Source organism: Tribolium castaneum, chromosome 8 (genome assembly GCF_031307605.1).
Source record: "Tribolium castaneum strain GA2 chromosome 8, icTriCast1.1, whole genome shotgun sequence".
Classification (NCBI taxonomy): domain Eukaryota; kingdom Metazoa; phylum Arthropoda; class Insecta; order Coleoptera; family Tenebrionidae; genus Tribolium; species Tribolium castaneum.
In genome coordinates this window covers 14,534,903-14,557,999 of record NC_087401.1, presented here as the reverse complement: position 1 = coordinate 14,557,999, position 23,097 = coordinate 14,534,903, and the positions used below count along the sequence as shown (strand labels likewise).

General features: G+C 28.5%; 2 protein-coding genes and 1 long non-coding RNA gene across 12 annotated transcripts in view; 2 read left to right on the top strand and 1 right to left on the bottom strand.

Moving 5' to 3' along the window:
• The window catches only part of LOC103313387 (uncharacterized), a 233,663-nt gene that overhangs the window by 156,281 nt on the left and 54,285 nt on the right, over positions 1–23,097 (bottom strand). The window lies entirely within an intron of this gene.
• Positions 17–730, top strand: LOC135266880 (uncharacterized). Its single transcript, XR_010335088.1, has 2 exons — positions 17–361; positions 429–730. It is a non-coding gene; the product is annotated as an uncharacterized LOC135266880 (long non-coding RNA).
• On the top strand, positions 8,219–16,025 carry LOC135265216 (uncharacterized). 9 transcript variants are annotated; one of them, XR_010335085.1, is made up of 9 exons: positions 8,219–12,281; positions 12,355–12,543; positions 12,601–13,755; positions 13,803–14,952; positions 15,006–15,074; positions 15,130–15,191; positions 15,249–15,362; positions 15,440–15,498; positions 15,547–16,025. XR_010335085.1 is itself a non-coding variant. In XM_064358289.1 (8 exons), exons 3-8 carry the CDS (start codon positions 14,839–14,841, stop codon positions 15,666–15,668), a joined length of 540 nt encoding a protein of 179 aa, XP_064214359.1. In that variant the 5' UTR covers positions 13,288–13,755; positions 13,803–14,587; positions 14,752–14,838; the 3' UTR covers positions 15,669–16,025. The 9 variants fall into 9 exon arrangements, 3 of the variants coding, with proteins under 3 accessions (XP_064214358.1, XP_064214359.1, XP_064214357.1); XR_010335084.1 differs by having other exon boundaries at positions 12,331–12,543; positions 12,601–13,751; XR_010335083.1 differs by having other exon boundaries at positions 12,331–12,543; positions 13,809–14,952.

The following is a 23,097-nucleotide window of genomic DNA, read 5'->3' as shown; positions in this document are numbered from 1 at the left end:
AAACGAAAAAACTAATTACTTCCACTTTTTTTCATAAAATCATATTATATCTAAGAATTTCCTGTTTTTGTTTTTGTTTGTGTTTGTTTGTTTTCAAGTTAGGAAGAAGATTAAACCACATTTTGATTATTGATATCATATCGTATCTAATCATGTATATTTGAAGGAAAAAAATAAAATTTTGTTTGTTATTTTGCATCACGACCACAGAAATTCTTGTTTTTCTTTGATAAATGTGTTATAGAGGGGATTCATTCCTATATATATGCGATCCACTTTAAACAGTGATTAGTTTTACATGTTGAATATTCCATCATCACAATGAATTTGATATTCATGGGCAACAATGATCTTTCTGTCGGTAAGTTAAAATGTTTGATTATTTTATTACATACAATTAATTATATATATATTTTTTTAATTTTCAGATGAAACACTCATCATAAAAAACATAATTGAAGATGTAGTTATACCATTAGATCTACAACATCATTTATCATTTGCCTTCATCAATGTAGGAGATCCGCCACTAGACGATCAAGAACACTATATAAAAATAGTACATTTTTTAAATTATACGTTTAAAGTAAGATTAGATATAATATGTAATAGAACGATACTTCATATTGATATATGGAAAGTATTATATTAATTTTTAAAATATCTGTTATCTGTATTGTATTGTATTATTGTATTTATCTAAAAATCAAATAAAACACTTGTAATAAAATTATAGTTTTATTTCAACTTACAAGTTTTTCTACAAGTTGATGAAGTGTTAGCAAACAAAGGTTTTTTAATACATAATGCACACCAAAATAAATCATCCTTAACGTAATTTCCAAAATCAATTGTTCTTATTATAGTATGTTCATAACATTGTTTAAACGAAAAAATACATGAATCTTGTACATTTTTATATAAATTCTTATAAAACTTATAACAGTCTATACAATAACGAAACTTTTTGTTTACACTTTTAAATTTATAATAATTACCTTTTAAACACATTGTTGATGCACCAAAAAAAGGTAAATACAAATCGTAAACTGCAACTTCAAACATGATATGCAAGTACAAATTATCATCATCAATATATTTATCGTATTTATAATCCATCAATTTTCTGTTATTATTCTCGTAGATTTCAAGACCTTCGATGAAATCTTCATCTGAACCAGGATTTTTTGCATAATATGGTTTCTTGTTCTCGAAAATTTTCTGCCACCTTATCGTTGGTAATGCGATTAAGAATTCATGAAAAATTTTCGTTGGTATCATCGCATGTAAATATTTCAAAACTTGATATAACTTCTCTCGATTATTCCAACAATTTTCTATAATACATTTCTGACATAGAAGTTCTAGTCGATTTGGTTTCATATTAACGCAGTCACTTTAAGATTAACACCTAAATTCAATCAGACTGTTTTTATAGTTGAAATTTATCAAAAAATGTATCTATTTATATTTATGGTTAATTAACCTTAAAAAAATTAATAATTCAATTTTTTACATCTGTTTATCTACGTTTGCGGTTAACTAATCTTATCAAAATTACTCATTCTCATCCTCATCGTTTGCTTCCTCATATTTTGTATTAAAATGAATAAGTGAAGAGATTAAATTCTTTAATTGTAATAAGATTGGTTCGTTAGGACAATTAATTCCAAAAATTGATAAATCCTTTTTGCCAGCTCTAATTAAAGTATTAGTAAATTCATCATACTCATAGTAATTTTTTTTAGTAAAAAAATATATTTTTCCGTTTGTAAAACGAATTGCTCCTGTAATTTTATTTGGTATACCATTAAAATCTTTTGATATAAGTCCTAAATTTGATCTATAATTATGATGAGTGTTTATTGTTACATATTTATCATCAGAAAAAAGATATAATTGTCCATCATAATTGTTAACCATTGCTCTGATAGGTACATTTAATTTAAATTCTTGTGAAATTTTTTTAGGATATCCATATTTAAGACTCCAATTTGGCAAAGAAACAATATAAATCATATCATTTATAATTAATAAAATTTCATCGGAGGAAGGTCGTCTAGCAATAGCAGTAATTTTAGTAAAATTTTTAGGTAAAAATGTTAGCCAAGTTATAATTTTCATTGGTTGACCGTAATCTTTCATATTATTAAAATCTATTATCCAAAACCATTCATTATAAATAATATATAAATGACTTTGAATAATTAAAAAATGATTAAATTTTTTTAGCGAACATAAATCAGGAATTAAAGGTATTTTATTTATTTGTATTTTTGTTGTTGTTGATGGTGTTGTTGTTGTTGTTGTTGTTGTTGTTGTTGTTGTTGTTGTTGTTGATGATGATAATGATGTTGTTAGATTTTTTATTGAATATGTGGTACTCGAATTGTGAATCACTTTTGGGTCAGTTAAAATTGGGTAACCATATAAACTTGTTATACCATATATATCATCAACATGAAGATCTAAAGTATTAAGAGATTTACTTAACTTATAATAAGGAAACATTATAGCATCTTTATTTGTACTGTGAGAAAGTCCTAATGTATGACCTATTTCATGTAATAAAACTACTAATAAATTAACTGAATCATTTTGTTGTGAAAAATTATCTTCATCATGTATTTTGTAGGACCAATTTTCACTTGAGTCTAAATGTATTTCCGTAAAATTAGTTACACCATCGGGAAAATATGCGTGAGCTAACACATTACCTTTTCCATCAAAATTTGCAAAACATTTTTGAATATTATTCATTATATAAAATGTATGCTCAGTCGATGTAAATACGATAAATATATTAGCATTTTCAGGTTGACGAGTTTCAAAAAATTTTAAACTAGTATGTTTTTGCCAAATCTCAAATGCCCTTACAGCTACTTTGCGTTCAAAACGACTATTTGTATATATCATCCAATTTAATGAGGTTTTATTCCACTTTGTTAAATGCAATGTATATTCAGATAATACATCTTTCATTCCACATCTCGGCTGTTTTATGAAATTGAGTGTTTCGTTGTTAATTTTTCCGGTAGAAGGTAAATTATATGTACGTTGAAATTCTAGTAAGGCATCAGAAAAATTATTTTCATTAAATTTTAACTCTTCAAAAGTTCTGTTTTCTTCAGTTTGATTTTCACGTTGTAGATATCCAAAATTTGTTAAGTACTGAGATAAATATCGGTTTGTACAGTTTGTATTATCATCATTACCGTTCACTTCACTAACAACACTTTTACAAGATGAATACCCAATTAAAGTTATAATAATAACGATAATAATTCGCGTCATGTTTTCAGATGTATTACTTTCGTGAAACTAAGCAAAATAGGAATATTTTTTTAAAATACTTAATCTTCTCTCCCTTCAAAAAATATATTTAATAAAACAGCCAATCAAAACATAATAACGTCGCGTGTGACGTCACAGCAGTCACGTTTATGGTGGAGGGGGGAATTTAGATTTTTCAAAATGGCGGATATTTCAAATATTGGTGGCAAATTCAAAAATCTAAAATCGCGAAAATTTAAAAGTCTGTACTTAAAATTTAAAAATTACAAAAATGTAAAAATAGGAGGCAGGAAAAATAAGGAACAAGAAATTAACAAATAAAAACAAATTTAAACTAGTTTCATTTATAAAGTTTATTTTTACAAGAACATAAGTTTATATAACAGAAAAGTATATAAAACTACATCATACATTATTACGATTACAAACATCATAATTCCTACTAGTAAAACGGTGTAACAAAGAATATAAAATTACATTAATTATTATACCTAATAACACTGTGACTCCTACTATTACACAAATTAAAAAAAAGGTAAAATTTTGGTTACTTATTAAATTATTAGCTTTAGTTATGTTTTCAATTGTATTAAATCTTTTAAAAAAGTCATCATAATGTGATAATTTATTTTTGGTTACTATAGAAGATGCAGATAAATTTTTATATTGTTGAGAACTTAACATGATATCGATTTTATCACTTTTAAGTAAGTATTTCCAATCCGTATCATGATACTGTCTGTTTTTAAAAACCAGCCGTAATTTGTAAGGAATTACAAAAGATGACAGAAATTCCGTTGTCACTGTTTGGTTCACCACATTCGTTTCATTATTGTTGAGTAGGTGGTCACTTGGGATTTTCATTTCATACACTATGTTTAACGAAGTTTGATTTTGATGAAGTTCATACCAATTTTCAGGCCATGTAGAATTTAATTTATTGAAACAAATGTATGATTCGACGATGTCCTTGGTTGGAGGATGGTAATAAATATACACTATGTTTTGAAACAAAGTTCCAAAAACAATTAGAAAATTCGGATTCATCTTCACTCTTTGTTTGCAGTGTTTGCACTCTTACAAAGAAAACACGATTCAGCTGATGGTGGTGGTCCGTCGTTTACATCTACATCAGCACTTAACACATAATGTTCCAAACAGGGTAACGCGCTCCTTATATTATCATCATCTTGATAAAACTCTGGTAGATGTCCATAAATTTCAAATAAATCCATTCGGTGTATTTTCAAAAGTTCTTGTCGCATGAGATTTCGAAGATAAAGAATTATTTGTTCACATTCTAATACTTGAGCTAATAATGTATTATTAGTACTCATTATTATTAAAAGTGTGCATGTGACTAAAATAAACACCCTCACAATAATTCTTTTATACCTATCCAGCTATCCTTATCAGTTGGAAACCCTAACCACCGTACAAGAACTTTATCTCCTTTGCGGTTTAATATTTTTTCTACCAAATATTCGTCCTTGAAATTTGTTTTTTTTAGTTCTGCTTGATAAAATCCTCCTTTTATTGGTTGACCTTCTAAATCTTCCAATAGGTATGTCACCGGATTTGTCAGATTTACTTTTATTATCTTAAAAATTTCTGTACTCCAGTTAGGGGTATATCCTTTTTCAAATAAAAATTTTTCTTTGCTTATACGCACAAAATCTCCAATTTTAAATTTTTGATTAGAATCAACAATTTTTAATCTATTATATTTACTCATTAATTCATGCTGATTTGAACTATTTACTTCAATAGGAGCTTTTCCAGTTGTACGATGCTTTGACGCATTATATTCTTTAGCAATTTTTTCAATTTTATCAATCCATTTATATGTTCCTAATAATAAACATAATTTGAATATTTTTGTTTTAATTGTACGAATTACGCGTTCAGCTATTGCAGCTTTTTTAATGCTAAATGTACGATAGTGGTTAATTTTAAATTGTTGCATTAGTTTTTTAAAATTTGAATTAAAAAATTCAGTTCCAGCATCCGTTTGTAAATTCTCTGGAGTTAATTGTTGTTTTTTATTTTCTAATAAAATGGATTTCATTGCTTTTGTCACCTCCGGAGCTGATTTTGTTTTTAAGGGTTTTAACCAAACAAATTTAGAAAAACAATTGATAACAACTAATATGTATTTATATCCTCTGTTTTGTTTTGAATACTTTTGAAAATCAGCTATATCAGCTTGCCAGAGATCATTTAAATGTTTAATAATAGTATGTCTTCTTTTAAAGTTGCGACGAGCGTTAGAAAAAAGTTCATTTACAATTTGTTCTTTTACACTGAAATTTTGCTTTGCTAATTTTTTCATTTTTTATACCTGTTGAGTCTAGTTCACTTCTTTATACCTGTTGAGTCTAGTTCACTTCTTTTTTCTTCTTTTTTTGATACACTGTTTCAACACTTTCACTAACTTTATCATCAACGACCGGCTCTAAACTTCTTTTGTTCTTCTTTTTCTTCTTTGACAATGGAGAAGATGGTGATGATGATGATGATGATTGTGAGGGATTTGTGGTTCTTAATCGGCTAATATCTAATGATAAATGATCATTAATTTGTTTAACCAACATATTAATAGCATTTGTGTGGGATTCAATTATTTTTGACCACTCATTTTTTACTTCAATGAATTGATTTTGTACATGCTGAATTTCCGAATGAATATTATCCACTTTTTCTTTAATGCCCTGTTGTAATGTTTTTAAACTGTTATTTTGTTGTTCTAAAGTATTATTAATAATTTTGTATTTTTCATTCCAAATTCGATCACCTTCAGCAATATTTCCATTTAAGTCCTTTAATGCTTTAACATATCCTTTTTCTCTTAATAAATAATCCAAAAATTTTCTTTTTAATTCTAAAAATTGTAAATTTTTGTTTGTTAGATCATCTTGCAAAATTTGAAATTTTTCCGTAAAAACGTTTTCAATATTATCAATATATTTTTTATTTGCTACATCCATTGCTTTTACTGGTAATTGCACATTTGTAATTTTTTTATTTTCCATGTCGTAATCACCGTCTTTTGTAAACTTAAACGCGTACACAATTTGCTTCCGTTGATTTGTACCAGTTAAACCTGCTAAATTTCTATGTAATGATGTTTCACGCCCGAACACATCGATAGGCATCTTAACGATAAATGATTTTTTTTTACTGTGCTTTTTAATATATAACCCCTTCTTCTCTTAATTCATCTTCAATTTCATATATTTCATTAATATTATTATCATTTCCAGCCTGTAATTCCCCATGTAAATATGCTAATCTTGTTACTAATTCATTTATATCATTCCAATATTTCACTTCAACGGGTTTTTCGTTATATATACAATTTCGTATGCGATTTAATTTGAAGTTTCGTTTTGATAAAGTAGGAGACATTAACCCTTTTCCTGTTTGTTTTGAAGTTGTGTTTTCTCTTTGTTTTGAAATTGTTTGAAGTTTTGTAGGATTTTTCTTAACTAATGGTTTTATGTATTTTAAATATTTATAATTTTTACTTCCTTTTATTCGACTAAATTTATTCTCAGGATCAATTCGATGCAAATTTGTAAGTTTAATAATTCTTAAATAATTATTCATATCATTAATAGAAATTTTTTTTTCATTTGGGCGTTTATGAAATACTAATTCATAAAGTCCATCAGTACCTTGAAACATATCATTACCTATTTGTAAAAAACCGTTATTTTTAATTTTCAAAACTTTTCTTCCTAATTTCATACTGTCATTAATAGGATTTATTTTTGGACCATAGATTTTATCATGTTTGTTTGTTTTCAATAATTTTAACGTCTGCTGTATTATATCATCTTTTTCAATATTATCAGTATCAGAATCATTACTGTTATCTCCTTTATCTTCTTTTTTAATCTTATCTTTATCATCATCATCATCATCATCATCATCATCATATTTAGAATCAACATGGTTATCTTCTTTTTTTAGATGATCTTCGTCCATGTCTTTTTTTATCTTATCTTGTTCTCGAGGTTTTGTTAAATGTGAAACAATATTCGTAAGCGTATTTGAAACAGGTTTAAAAAATTGATTTAACGATTCATCTTGATTTTTTTGATAATTTCTAATTGCTTTATATTTGTTTCTAACAACATTTGCAGTTTCTAATATTTTTTTTTTGATACGTTTTTTTTGCGGAGATAATGTAGTATCCATTTCGATGGTTTATTTACTACTGATTATGTTTTCAATAATAAGGTATATTTATATATTATATTAAAATAAATTGATCGAAACCTTTCCGATAACGACCAGCTGTAATTTCATCTTCTTTATTTATAACAAGAAAACCATATTTATTTTTCCAACATTCATCGCATATGTTTTTAAATTTTGCAAAACTCATATCTGTTCCAACATGTTCTTCGTATATATATTTTAAATTTTTTTCATCTTGTTTTAATAAAATTAAAAAATTTACATTGTCACGTAATAAATGTTTAGGAATTTTAACATATGTTTGTGATAAATAAAACATGTCTAATCCTCGATGACGTCCCATACAAAAAAACGATCTTATTTTATTCTGATTAGATGTGGCAACATCGTCAAATATAAAAATAGAATTTGTTTTACATTTGTTTGGGGATATTATTTTTTCATTATCATCATATTGGTAATACCCTATTTCTTTAACTTTATTTAAAACTGATTTAAGTAACTGATATTTTATCTGGTATAGTGATTTACAATATATATACAAATTTTCAAATTTCAATCCATTCGGATGAAAAATTAAACTTAACATTATATTTGTTTTTCCACTTCCGGATGGTCCACATATTATACAACGAATTGAATTTGGAAACAATCGACCATGTTTATAATGTAATTTTAATTCGCTTGTATTAATATTTTCATAATTGATAACCGGTAAGGAAAATTTTTGTTTAATGACACGCATAATTAGTATTCTTGTTACAATGGACTATGAACTGATACTAAACAAATTTTTTATCTGCAACACTATAAATTGATGTTTGTTTTACTAATTTAGTCAGTTAGTGCTTAATGGCGAGAGGTGAAGGTTTACTTAATAGCAGCATAAACAAGTTACCGATCGAATTGCATCTTCCGGGGTATCAATACTGTGGTCCTGGTACAAAGTTAGCAAAAAGACTTAATCGACAAGATCCAGGAATAAATAAACTTGATCAGTATTGTAAAGTTCACGATATAGAATACTCTAAATCAAATAATTTGAAAGATAGACATAAAGCTGATCAAATTTTGGAAAACAAAGCCTGGTCACGTGTAATATCAAAAGACGCTAAATTTGGTGAAAAAGCAAGTGCGTGGTTGGTAACAAATATTATGAAACTAAAAAGAAAACTCGGAATGGGTATTAAAAGAACAACAAAGAAGAAAACAATTAAGAAGAAAAAAACTCGTAAATGTCAAAGAGGAATAAAAAGAACTCGTAAATGTGGAAGAGGAATGAAAAAAACACGTCAACAACAACAACAACAACAACAACAACAACAACAACAACAACAACAACATAATGGAAAGACAAAAATGAATTTAAGAAAAAGATGTAATACAAAAAAACGAATTGGATTTCAAGCTGGTATTATTAATAGTCTAAGAAAAAGTGGTTTAACAGAAAATCATAAAATAAGTACTATTCTAAAACACGCACGAGCAGCAGTTAAAGCAGCAGGAGGGAAAAAAAATATTAAAGTCCCTAGAATTATCCCTATTAAAAAAGGAGGACTTATACCACTTTTACCTTTAATTTTTGGTGGACTTAGTGCACTAGGAAGTTTAGGTGCTGGTGCTGCTACAGTGGCTCGTGCAGTAAATAATGCAAAAAGTGCACAGAAAAAATTAGAAGAAGCACAACGGCATAATAAAACTATGGAAGCAATAGCTATTGGAAAAAAAGGAAGCGGTCTTTATTTAAAACGTTTGCGAAAAGGATATGGCTTATTTTTAAAAAAATTTTCAAAAAACTCCCAATAAAGCTACCCAAGAAAGCATTAACTAATCAAAATTTACTAAAATATGCTAAAATCTTAAAACTTACAGATTTTCGAGGTGTATTTATGAAAGATAAATTACCACAACATTGTTTTAATTATGAAAGTGGAATAGTAAATCTTGATGATAATAAAGGAGAAGGCACACATTGGGTAGCTTATAAAAAAAATAAAAAAATTGTGCATTATTTTGATAGTTTTGGCAACTTTAAGCCACCAAAATCCCTAATTAATTATTTTAAAAACTGTAAAATTTATTATAACCATGATAAATTTCAAAATCTAACCTATAATTGTGGACATTTGTGTTTAAAATTTCTATATAATATGAAACATAATTAAATTAAATCAGTTTCATTCTAACAGTTGTCATGTTTGTTCTTCTTTTATTTACTGATACGAAAAGTGTTTTGAGTGTTAATCTGTCACCACCAATTTATATTGATAATAATTATATATATTCTCTAGCACTAATTGGATTAGATACTTATAATCACATACCAAATATTGAAGATGGTACTGATAAGTTATATTATAACACAATAACCAAAAATCCTTCAAATAATCAAATTGTTAGAACACAAAACGTAATTCGTCTTCCTAAAGGAACATTTGAAATTTCAGATATCGAAAAATACATTCAAGATAATTTAGTTGGAAGTGAAGTAAGTGAGAAAGAAAGAAATACATTTTTTTCATTAAAACCAAATATAAATACATTAAAGTGTGAAATAAAAAGCATATACGAAATAGACTTTACGCCAGCTGATTCAATTTCTAAAATCCTAGGCTTTTCCAATAAAATATTACAAGCAAATCAATTACATGAAAGCGATTTACCTGTAAATATTATCAAGGCAAATTCAATAAGGGTAGACTGTAATATAATAGAAGGCTCATATTTAAACGGAAATTTATATCATAGTTTATATCAAAGTCCAATTACTGTAAGTCCAGCTGAACAAATTGTAATAAGTCCCCAAAATCATATTTATTTACCTATAGATAGACAACAAGTCATAGAAAATATTACCCTAAAACTTGTTGATCAAAACAGTGAATTAATTGATTTTAACGGGCAAACAATCAATATTCAATTAGCATTAAAAATTGAAAGAAAATAATATTGAATATGAGATTAATCTATAAAGATGAGAGTTCCACCAGTTTCTTATCAGTACCAAATGAACCATCTAGCCGTTCATTAGCTATAACAAGTGGTTCTTCAAAAAACTTAAAATCTACAAAAAAACTAACCTTAAAATCGAAAACAAAATTAACCTCAAAAAGTATCAAGATTTTAAAATCATTAGGTTACAATGTCGTTAATATCAAACGTACTCCAAATCTTTCGAAAACCTACACAAGACGAAAGTATTGAAAGGACAGAAGAACACACATATAATCCTCAAAATCAACTATTTAGAAATAATGATCGCATAAATTTTATTATTAATCAAGAAAACGTATGGATATTATGGAAAAAATCATATATTAAAATCAATTGTACCTTAGAATGGGATCCACTTCCTGCAAACACAACTGAAGAAGCATTTGGTCAAGTTACTTTAACCAATAATATCGGTCCATTTTTATTTGATTCTATTTCATATTACCTTAATAATACTGAAATAGATAGTGTAGACCAAGTTGGTTTGGTTTCAACAGTTAAAACATATCTTTGTTTTATGAAAAATGAATTTGAGGAATATCAGTCTCTAGGATGGACAAAAAATTTAAATGATCAACTTTATACATTTGATCCGAGAACTAAAAAGTTTTCTCTTAAATTAAAATTATCTCAAATGTTAAATTTACCATTTACTTATGAACGTATTATGTGTGGCACTCATAAAATAAGTTTAGTAAGATCTAGAACAGATGATAATTGTTATGTGAGTACAGGAGTAAGAAAAGCTCGAATTACTATAACAGATATGAATTTAGTAGCTTTACATGTTTATCCTGCTGCTAAAATTCAACTTCAGTTACTTGATTCAATAAAAAAAAATCGTGCAATTCCATTAGCTTTTCAAAAATGGGAAATACAGTCTAAGGATTTACCAGACGCTAAAACAACTTCATGGAAAATTCAAACCATTCAACATGTTGAACGTCCTAATTGGATTATTGTATTTTTTCAAACTGAACGAGATTTTAATTCACGAAAAAATAGCACTCATTTTGATCATATTAACTTACAAAATATAAGATTAAAAATTAACAGCAGATATATTCCTTACGATAAGTGGAGACTTGATTTTACAAAAAATTATTATGAAGAAGCTTATGATGCTTATACTGAGTTTTATAAAACCTATTATCAAAAAAATCGCCATCAACCATTTTTAAATTATAATGAATATAAAAATTCACCTTTATTTATAATTGACTGTACGACTAATGTACACGAAAATGCTTTCTCTTCCGAAATGGATGCCACAATCGAAATTGAAAGTTCAGAAAATTTTCCAATTCATACAAAAGCCTACTATATAATTATTCAAGATCGAGTCGGAAGTTATAATGCAATATCAGAAGCAATTACCATGTTTCCATAATCTTAATTTAGATTAGATTCGTTCAATTTAGTTTAATTTAGTTTAATTTAGTTTAGTTTAATTTAATTTAATTATAGTAATTTTAAATGAAAATTCAATAAGTATGAGTCATTATCTTTCGAGTATAAATTTAGAACCAACTGCAGATAAGAAATATTATATAAAAAAAAAACAACTGTTTCCATGTATCAGAACATCTTGGGGTTTTTAACACAAAACACGATGACAAAATTAAATACAGGTTTCAACGTTAAAGAAAAGAACAAAAAAAACGAAAAGAATGAAAAGAACAAAAAAAACCAAAATAATGAAGAGGAGGAAATTAATAAAGATATTTCTTGGGACGTACGAGTAATTAAAAAAGGCGATGACTTTTCACTTCTTTTATCGTTTTTTTGTAAGTGATAATAAATTTAATTTTTAGATTTCAATTCTGATTTTTTCAGTTACTTACGCTTTTAATGCAATAGGATTTTTAATAATAATGATAATGTGTTTTTCCAAAAAAACATATATTACAATGGCTGGGTATTATGGAGCTTTAATGGGATTAGCAGTATCGATACTTCACTACGGTCTAAGTTTATTCTTTACATTCCTAAGGACTAACAAAACTGACACTTCCATTTTAATTTCTTCTTTATTAATATGTATTTCAGGTAAAACAATATTTTTAGTATTTAATATTAAAATTATATTCATTTTTTGATTTTCAGCATTGGTGTTGTATATCAATTGGATAATGTTTTTTTATAAATTTTATAACTTTCAAAATCAAGCGTGTATATTAATTACAAAAAATAAAATATCTAATCCTTATTTTGTATTTTTATTATTATTCCTTCCAAACTTATATATAACATTAAAATTTATCTTGTTTTAATCAGTTTTATAATGGTTATCGACTTGTTCGGACGTAACTCAATATCATCAGGATATACTCGTAATATCCTAAATGATAAATTTGAGAACATAATTAATAATATAATACCCACTGAAATTGATGATAAATTAAATAAATCAATAAACAAAATAGAAAAACATATTTTCGATTTAACTAAAAAAATAAACAAAATAAATAATCTCTTTGAAAAAGAGAAAACCAACTTAACAATCAATAAGGAAATAATTGAAAATCATTTTAATAAAATGGAACAATATACTCGTAAAATCCTAAATGATAAGTTTGAGAACATAATTAATAATATAATACCTATTGAAATTGATGATAAATTAAATAAATCAATAAACAATATAGAAAAACATATTTTCGATATAACTAAAAAAATAAATATAATAGATAATCTATTTAAAAAAGAGAAAACCAACTTAATAATCAATAAGGAAATAATTGAAAATCATTTTAATAAAATGGAACAAATTTTATTTGATTTACATAAAGTATTTGAGAAGTTTAAACAATATGATAAAGAGATGAACAGTAAAATAGGAATCTTAGATAGTAAACTTAAAAATATTAACAATATTATTAATTCAATTACCAATGTGCTAGATAAAAGAATGAACAATAAAATTACAACTATACTTGACACTCATATGAATAATAAAATTGATATCAAATGGAAAATGTTAATGAATAATACTAATGAACTAACGAATCGAATTAAAAAATTGGAAAAAGAATATAATACATTAGATAAAAAAAGAACGACCATACCAAAAACTATAACTAACAGCAAAAAAATGAAAAATACAAATAAAAAACAAACCAACGAAAAAATTGATTCTTATGAGAATACTGAAATAGATGATGTTAAAATAGAACCTTTACCCCACAATAAAAACAAATGTCTTCCAGGTTACCAAGCTGACAAGCATGGGCATTGTAGAGAAGTATATTAAACATGTCTGTAAGTATTACGAAAAATAATTTCAATATTTATGTATATTTTTTTAGTTTTAGGCTTATAGGTACCTTATTCTACAAGAATTAAATAAAAATATACAATTAGTAAAATACAATTATAACAACATGTAATAATGAAATAATAAATTATTAATGAACATTCCCTTCTTGTTAGTCACAAGGTTACACGTGTAATATTATTGTGATTTGTGGTTTTTTATCTTATCAATTACTATCTTGCTCCTAATTAAAATTTATTTATCAACGGAAATTGTGGTTAGAAACATTCTATTTCTGTTAGTCATAGGGTTACACGTGTGATATTTATTGTGGTTTGTGGTTTTTTATCTTATCAATTACTGTCTTGTCTATAACTTTGTTATTGTGATTAGTCTTTGTTACTGTGATTTGTAATTTTTATCTTATCAATTACTATCTTGCCCCTAATTAAAATTTATTTATCAACGGAAATTGTGGTTTTCATGTCTCATCCTGTTGTTCAACCCAACTTTATATAAAGACGTTCATGTACATGGTATTTCGAGTAGTGTCTAGTCAAACGTAGTGTAGTCGAAAAACTGTCTTAAAAAAAATATATATATATAATGTCGTTATAATGTCGTTACCAAATATTGAATTTCGATTAACTACACTAGAACTTGAAGAATTCTTAAGCAGTGTATACGACCTTAAAGAAAAAATAATTCTCCAAAAAGTATGGAAGACGTTAGCAAATTTAAATTCAAATGGACGGAAATCTTTTTTGAGTGGAGGATACGCAGCATTCATAAAAGGCTACACAACAGCGTATACAGACGTGGATATTTATATAGAAGGTAATCCACGTAAAGAAGAGATCACTGATCTCACAAAATACTATAACATAAACAATTCAAATATTATCACATATTTCGAAATGGAGACGTCGAATCTAAATATCTTATTTAATTTTATATACGTAAAGCGACCTTGGGATAATATCATAATAAATGCTCTGCAGATAATTAGTGAATTTGATATAAATATATGTAAAATCGCATATTTTCCAATCGAAATCAACGGAGGGTTAAAAATACAATTAGTTGAAATGGTATTATCCAGTAAAGATTTATCATTTCAAAAAGCAAAAACGGTAGAACGGGCTCTAAAATATGAACTACGATTAAAAGAAAATATATCAGAAAAACTGCTTGCTATACAGGTAAGGAAAACTTTATTCGTTTTATTAATTTGTTACTTAATATTTTATTTTAGAAATCGAGTAATTCAAATCCAAAAATATATATAAATTTGAAAGAAAACGCTACTGTAGAAGACAAAGATGTATAATCAATTTTAAATATCCATTTATAAATAATAATAATAGCAATTGTTTTAGGCTATGTTCCGAAGATTAAAAAGCCACTTTGAAAAAAATAAATCAACTTCTTTTCAGGATACGTAAGTTTTTATCTTGTATGTACAATAAGAAACTTTTGATTTTATTTTTTCTTCTAGATCTACTGACGGACTGATGAATTGCGTATCATTAACATCATCATCATCATCTACAAGCCTACCATTAGGACTTATGACACCAGCAAAGGAAACCTCTAATTTTTTTCAGGAAAAGTAAGTTTCCATTTTACATATAAAATAAGTATATTTATTTAATAATTCCAAATATAATTTTTTCTTTTCATTCTCAGATCAACCGATAGATGTGAGAAGGACAACAACAAAAAGACCGCTGATTTTTTTAGGATAAGTAAGTTTTTCATTTTATATGTTTAGTTTTTTTTCTTTTTAAGTTCAGTTCAACAGATGGAATCATCGCCAATAGGGGAGGACCACTGCGCCTCACATCATCAACAGGATTCAGGCTTTAGGACAGAGGACGATCTCCAGAAGTCCAAAAATCCACACCACTGTTGTTAGACGTCGTCATAATCTTTTTTTAACTTTATTATTATTAGCCAGTCTAAAAACAAAAAGTCAAGCCGAAGGTTATTGGGGGGTTGTTAGGGGAAAATCCTAGACACAGACCAGATCACCTCTCTCAACCCCCCGCAAAAAAACCTTCGGCTTGACAAAAAAAAAAAATAAAAAAAAATAAAAAAAAATAAAAAAAATAAAAAAAACCTACCTATACCTACCCTACCTATACCTACCTACCTCGTTTGTACCGTATGTAAATATATGATATATTGTATGTTGTTTTGTTTTAATATATTATTTTTAAAATACTCATATTAATGTAAAATATTATTTTATAAATACATAATGTGTTACATATTATTGTTTTTTTTTCTGAAAACAAAAAAAATAATAATCCTAATCAGGATTTTAACCTCGATTTCCTTATCGATAAAATAATGACTTTCCTTTATTAGTTATTAGTGACAAGCGTGATTTTCTGATATTTTGCTTAACTCAATACAGCATGTTTTGCTCGATTTCCTTATCGATAAAATAATGACTTTCCTTTATTAGTTATTAGTGACAAGCGTGATTTTCTGATATTTTGCTTAACTCAATACAGCATGTTTTGTATACTTCATGTATTCAAAATTGCACATTTCAAAAATCATATATTCAAAATTTCACAACCCCAAAAACCAAAAATTTCACAACCCCAAAATTCGCAAACGCGCGGGGGTGTGTGGTGTGTTGCGTCGGTCGGCCATCATCATCATCATCATCATCATCATCATCATCTGATATTGGCGGGAAGTTTAAAAAATAAAAAAAAAAAATTAAAATGGAGGCCAGCAGCGCCATCTTTGATTGAAGGCGGCGGCGGCGCTGACTGACGGCAGCGCCATCTAGCGAAAAGCTTGCAGACCGTACCGTGGCGCCATCTAACGTGAGAATTTAAACCGAATTTGTGACGACATCGGCGCTTATATCCTACTGTCCAACGTGAAGCAGAAGACAGAAAAAACGGTACAAATCTTTATTATACAACTTTAAATAGTAAACCACGATTCAAAAATATTCTTAATACATTGTAAGAAAAATATTTTACTAGAATCAACAAGAAAAAGAGAAAAAAAAGAAAAACATTCAAATGTAGTGAATTAAAAAAATCAAATGCAGAATATGTAGATATTATATTCTATTTAATTCTGCCAAGTTCAAACAAGCTTTCCAAATGTTTTCATTGTAGCTTTGAATAATTGAAAACATTGGGAATATTCAAAAATCACGTATATTAATATATTAATTTTTAGCTTTTAATGGATTTTAAACAGCCAAATGTACTTTTTTATTCCAAAAAACTTCTTAAAACAAAATAAAAAATTAATAACTACAAACAAAAAATTATTAAAGAAGTGATTGTCGGTCCACTATTTTTTTACAGTCAGAGGCTCTTTATTAAGCTTTAAAAAAAAATAAGAAAAACTGTTAACCAGGATGACTCTGAAGAAAAAAATATGATATTTTAAAAAAATTAGACTCAAAGCAAAGTTTTTTGACCAATTCAGCAAAATCTCATGCAAGAACAGTCTTCAACTCATTAAAAAAACAAACAAAATCGAGCTTAAGAACTGAAAGTAGTTTGGTTTGGTGATTTTTGTTGCAGTTTGCAATTATTTCGAAAAATATCTTCGTATTTTGCCTTTTGTTGTCTCTGATGATTTTTTTTCTTATGTTTACCAGTTTTATTGTGCTTAAAAATGCATTTCTGCTATACGGTGTCATAAAAAATTATTACTTATTAATAATAGCTTCATTTAATGTTAGGAACTCTGTCCTTCGAACTAAAATATCTATCAAATTAAATCCAAAGAATTTTAAACTCGAAGACCTAACAACACCAAAAAGTTCCAAAAAAAGCCCTAGAATTGATATATTTTTAAAAACTTTTATGATTTATTATTCTTATTTTTTAGCTTGCTTTGTGGTCTGTCTGTCTGTTTCATATTTTTGGAGCCACATTTGAAAGGGTTCCCGTTGTCCCAATGAACTGAAATTTGCATACTTACGTAACTTACTTCCTAAACTTCAAAATCCTAATTTGTAAGCAAAAGTATTCTCCACTGAGAGAAAAACATAATTTTTTCCATTTTAGTACATATTTTAAATGAAAGCTTTTTTCTATTTTTTTTACAAAGTTGTGAAAAAAATTGAAAATTAGTATAAACAGCCTGCACAAAGTAGTGACCCAATTAGAAAAAACGTTGGAAAAGTGTTTTCCCCCCACCAAGCGTCTTTCGCACCTAAGATAAACTTGTCGAAAGCGTCTAGTCCCCCAAAGCTAACTTTTCTCAAATGTGCGATAAGAAAATTGGGTCAAAATCCCGTCAAGTCAGTCGTTGGAGTGCGCTATGCAAATTTTTGCCACCGGATCGATTCCGGGGTCCCGCCAACAAGTTTGCGGAATAATTGTCCTTGTCACAAACAAGTTATTTAAGAAGCGTTATCAACGGAAAGTGAGTGCGATATTGTCGGAATAAATCTGTCCGCACCCCGTGTAAGCATAAACTCATTAATTCCCCGTATCGTTTATACGCTCGCCTATAAAACTCTCCTTCTTCGGGAGCGGACGGAGGGGCTGTGTGTGGGCGATAAGGGAGCGAATTCAACGGGGTAATGTCGTCTAGGTCGGGGAACCGCACAATTCTTAGCTCCTAAATCTCCCGGCTTATCTCGTGTCGGCAGCACGTACATGTCTTATATGCATATCGCTGTGCGAAATATTTAATTCGCTTTTAAAGCGGTAAAAACGTCCGACTGACTGTTCCCCGGAACGAACTGCAACTGACGGCAAAATCGAGGAAGTAGTGTTTAATTAATTGTCTGCAAAGTTCCTATGTGTGTGTGTATTATTTATACTGGTGCGGTTTAAACTGTTGCGATGCGGTTGACGTTCCCTCGCTGGATTGACGTTTTGTTAAAGTTTTAAAGCAACCGATTGAAATTTACTAATTTAATTGACCGCAAATCCGACGGACATGACGGGAAAAACGGCCAAAGAAACACCACATGCAGAATATGAACTATATTTACGATACAGTCCGCCCCTCAAGGCATTTGCGCGATGATGAAAGCAATAAGGCAATTGGAATGCTGCCAACAGACAACACAAATGCTAAATTGATTAAAATATCTACAAGCATTCCGTGTTTGCTTTATACACGAATGTGTATATGAAATTTCTACCAGCCAATAAAAATTGCCGTCTGGAAATGCTTGTTTTACAAAATCTATTCAATCGTATGCACTTTATGAACACCTTCCACAGCGTGTTCGGTGATGTAGTTGGGAGCATTTAAAGCAAACTACTGACATTTTGCCAAGAGACAACATTTAAAGCAAGTGTCTGATACAGTCAAGGATGTGATTAGAGAGCTCTAGAATCGAAGCACTAGGAGTACAGGAGATAAAACTACATTAACTTTTTTCTACTTTATTTGTGCGGGCGTGTTATCGATTTATTGGCAACTCGATTCAAAATTTTAAAACTCCAGTGAACCAAACCTCAGATAAAAGTTAAAAAACAGGATATGTTTGATAAAAACTTGCTTTCAAACAATAGACAGGTATGTAGAATGTAATTGCCTAAAGTTACCAAATCATACCACGTTATACGGATGGTTTTGGAGCACGACGAAGGAGTGCTCTTTGTGACACTACTTTACCAAAGTAGATAAATATAAAGAAGTGCAAAGCCAATTCTTACTTCAAGATTAGAACTAGTTATTTATAGTTATGAAAAGACCGATTTTGTTTAACGAGCACAATGTTTGCCAAACCGAGTGAGCGCAGCGAACAATTTGCGAAGATTTGGAAGCCCCATAAGCAGGAATTCGAGTTACAAATGTCCCAATCACATAGAGTTTCGTTATGAAAAAGAGTGTACTATTAATGACGTCCATAAAAAAAATAAGTTAAAATTTTGACGATGTTCTAAGAAAACCAAAAAATTCGTGAAGGCCCCACGAAGTGTTTGTCGGTTCCTTTATTTTTCCAAGTCAAAGGCTCTTTAACCAGCTTTGCTTTCGACAAAAATCAGAAAAATCGCTACACGAAAGAAGACACTTAAAAAAATAAACTTGAAAATATTTTTTCAAAAAATATTAAAACTAAAACTCCAATGAATGAATGAAAGTTATTTATGTAATCACTTAAGCAGTTATGAAAAGTTATACAAATTATGCGTGTTTTTTTGTTTTTTTCTGTAACTTTTGCCTAAAATTTATTTAAAAAAAAGTCATAGTTCCTAGAATTTAATACAAATCAAACTTTTAAATACTTAGGGCCGGTTTATACAAAGCTCAATTAAAGTTAATTGCGCTTTAAATGTTAACAACCCGAATGGACCAATCAAGTCGGCTCAGTTTAGTCACGTGATCAGTTAATCACGCATTTAATTGCGGATTAAATTAATGACGCTTCTATAAACTGATCCTTAGAATAAAAAAATTGTGTTTTTAACCAGCCTATTTGGGATGAACGACCTCTCTAGCTCAGTGTTTTGTTGATTCCTTGTTAAAAATTTACAAAAGAATTTTTAGTAATGACTTTTTCTAAAAGCTACTTTTTACTTTTTACGACATATATAACCGATATGTTAACTGAATCTAGTATACCTACATATTGCATTACAAACATAGCAGTTATATAACCGTCATATAACCATTGCTGAAACTAGCATTTGCCATTTTGCATCAGAAACATAACGTTAACTAACAGTTATATAACCATGGTTAGATAACTGACTATTGGTTGTGTTAGACCCAGTTTATTTAACGGTTATCTAATCACGGTTATATTTAATATAACCATAGTTAGATAACCATTGAATAAACTGGGACTGTTGGTTATGTTTATTTAACGGTTATCTAACTATGGTTATATTTAATATAACCATAGTTAGATAACCGCTAAATAAACTGGATCTAACATAACCAATAGTCAGGTTTGTGTATTGCGGTTATAAAACGTTATTATAACCGCAATATAACTCAGTTAATTTTGCTAATAAAAGTTATTTTATTTTTTTAAAGTGTAAAGAAGAAAAATAGTAAAAACTATGTGGTAATATGACGCTAGCCATACTACCATAAAAAACTCATTTAAAATTTCTCACTACTGGTTATGTTAAACCCAGTTATCTAACGGTTATCTAACCATGGTTATATTTAGCATTTATAACCATAGTTAGATAACCGTTAAATAACCGTAATATAACTCAGTTAAATTGTGCTACTAGAGGTTATTTTGACTTTTAAATTTGTAAAAAAAATAAAGATAGTAAATTTTAAGATTTCTTCAATACACGCCTTAGTACATGTAGGCAACATTAATGTTACGCTAAATTAAATTTCCCCTTCTCTATTTTTATCCATTCCACTCCCATTTCTGCTTTATTTCAAACAGGATTTATTTATGTGCAATCCATCAACGTTTTGATTATTCCATTAGTGCTAGATCTCTCTCCCCAGAAAATACACATTTGTATAATTTTTAAATATTCATTGTAAATTATTAATAACCTCCATCAAAAACATCCATCCAGAGAGGCTTACTCTCATTTTAGCACATAAAGCGCTTTTAAATCTTTGTAAATTTTTAACAGTTTTCATGCAAATACTTGGAGATCAATAAGGAAAGCTTTTTTCCCAACCCCGTTACAAATATCAGATTTTACGCTTACTAGTTTTGGCAAACATTACGCCTGTTAAACAAAATCTCGCGCACTGTATTCGTTAAACTTTCGAGATTTTTTAATTGCTTTGGGTCTTTTATCCTAGTTCCACAAGTTAATAACTCATTTGCTCCTTGAATTGGCTCGTAAAACTCATTTAAATCATCTTTAGGCCGCAACTCCTGTGCGATCAATGTATTTTCAAAGGTGTTAAGTTTGTGTGTAAAGTTATAAATTCCATAAATTCGTAATAGCAGGTTGAATTATCGACTGATGAAGCATTTCCAGATACTAAACCGCACCGCCCACTAACATGCCGAAATCTTGATCATGAACAAACCGAATGCCCTCGAATTAGTTAGATTCTGCAGTGAACCTCCAGCGGTGCGTGAGGAGGCGGCGGCCCACCAGAACAATGGATCCTCCAACACGCTACCCCATAGCCGAAACAGACGGCGCTGCAGAAAGGCGGATCGATAGCGCCGAAATGGCCGCGTGCAGCGCAAAGTCGACGTTCGGGCAGGTCCTCTGCACAAAAAACCAACAAAAACAACCAAAGAACATTATTTTCTCGTTCCGGAACATACCGATTCTATGCATTGCCCGAATTTACGCTGATTGCTTTATAAACACAAGGGGAAATAAATAGCAAGGGCTAGGAAACACACATGGGCTTGTTTCGACGAAATGGTTGCAAAAATTTGTATAAAACTTGCAAAAACCTTTCTCCACAACCCACAAACCAAAAATGTTTTTATTGTACACAGGGTGGTGAACCAAAGTTACATTTTTTTTAATGGAACACCCTATACATTTTTGCATGATTAGATTCTACGCAAAAAAATAATGTAACTTTATATAAACTATTATGGGTCTATCTCTTTTCGTTTCGGAATTATTCAACTTTTCGTTATCAAAAAGACTAATTTTTGAAAAATCGCTACAAAGTCGCCTGTGAATTTTTTCCGGTAAATTTACAACAGAAAAATTCAGAATATCCTGTAGTTTTAGGAAATAGTCGACTTTTACTTGAAACACGGAAATAATGTACAGGGTGTGCCAAAACGCAAAAAGTTGAATAACTCATTTTTTTTAATAAAACACCATGTATTTCTTTACATGTGCCGATTGCATTTTTCATAAGCTTTCTATTGATATGCGGTTTTTATAGCAAATTTACAATATTTCTTAAAGTGTTCAAAAAAATAAAAAATATTTTTTTTATTTATTTTCTTAATAATTCTTGATGAGTGAAATTCATTTATGTATCAGCTAATAATTAGATTACTTGTGTAATTAGTCACATTAGTACATGTCAAAAAATTAATTACTATTTGACTATCAGATTCTAGGCTAACATATTTTCTTGTAATAAAATATATTTTTTTGAACAGTTTCGAAAAATATTTTAAATTTGTTATGCAAACCCTATACCGTTAGAAGGCTTATCAAAAATGCTTTCGATACATTTAATAAAATACAGGATGTTCCATTTGAAAAAAATGAGTTATTTAACTTTTTGCGCTATGGCACAGCCTGTATATTATTTTCGTGCTTTAACTAAAAGTTGTCGATTTGCTAAAACTACAAGGTATTCTGAATTTTTCTGTTGCAAATTTATCGTAAAATATTCATAAGCGACTTTGCAGTGATTTTTCAAAAATTGGTCTTTTTTATAACGAAAAGTTGAATAATTCCGAAACGAAAAGAGAT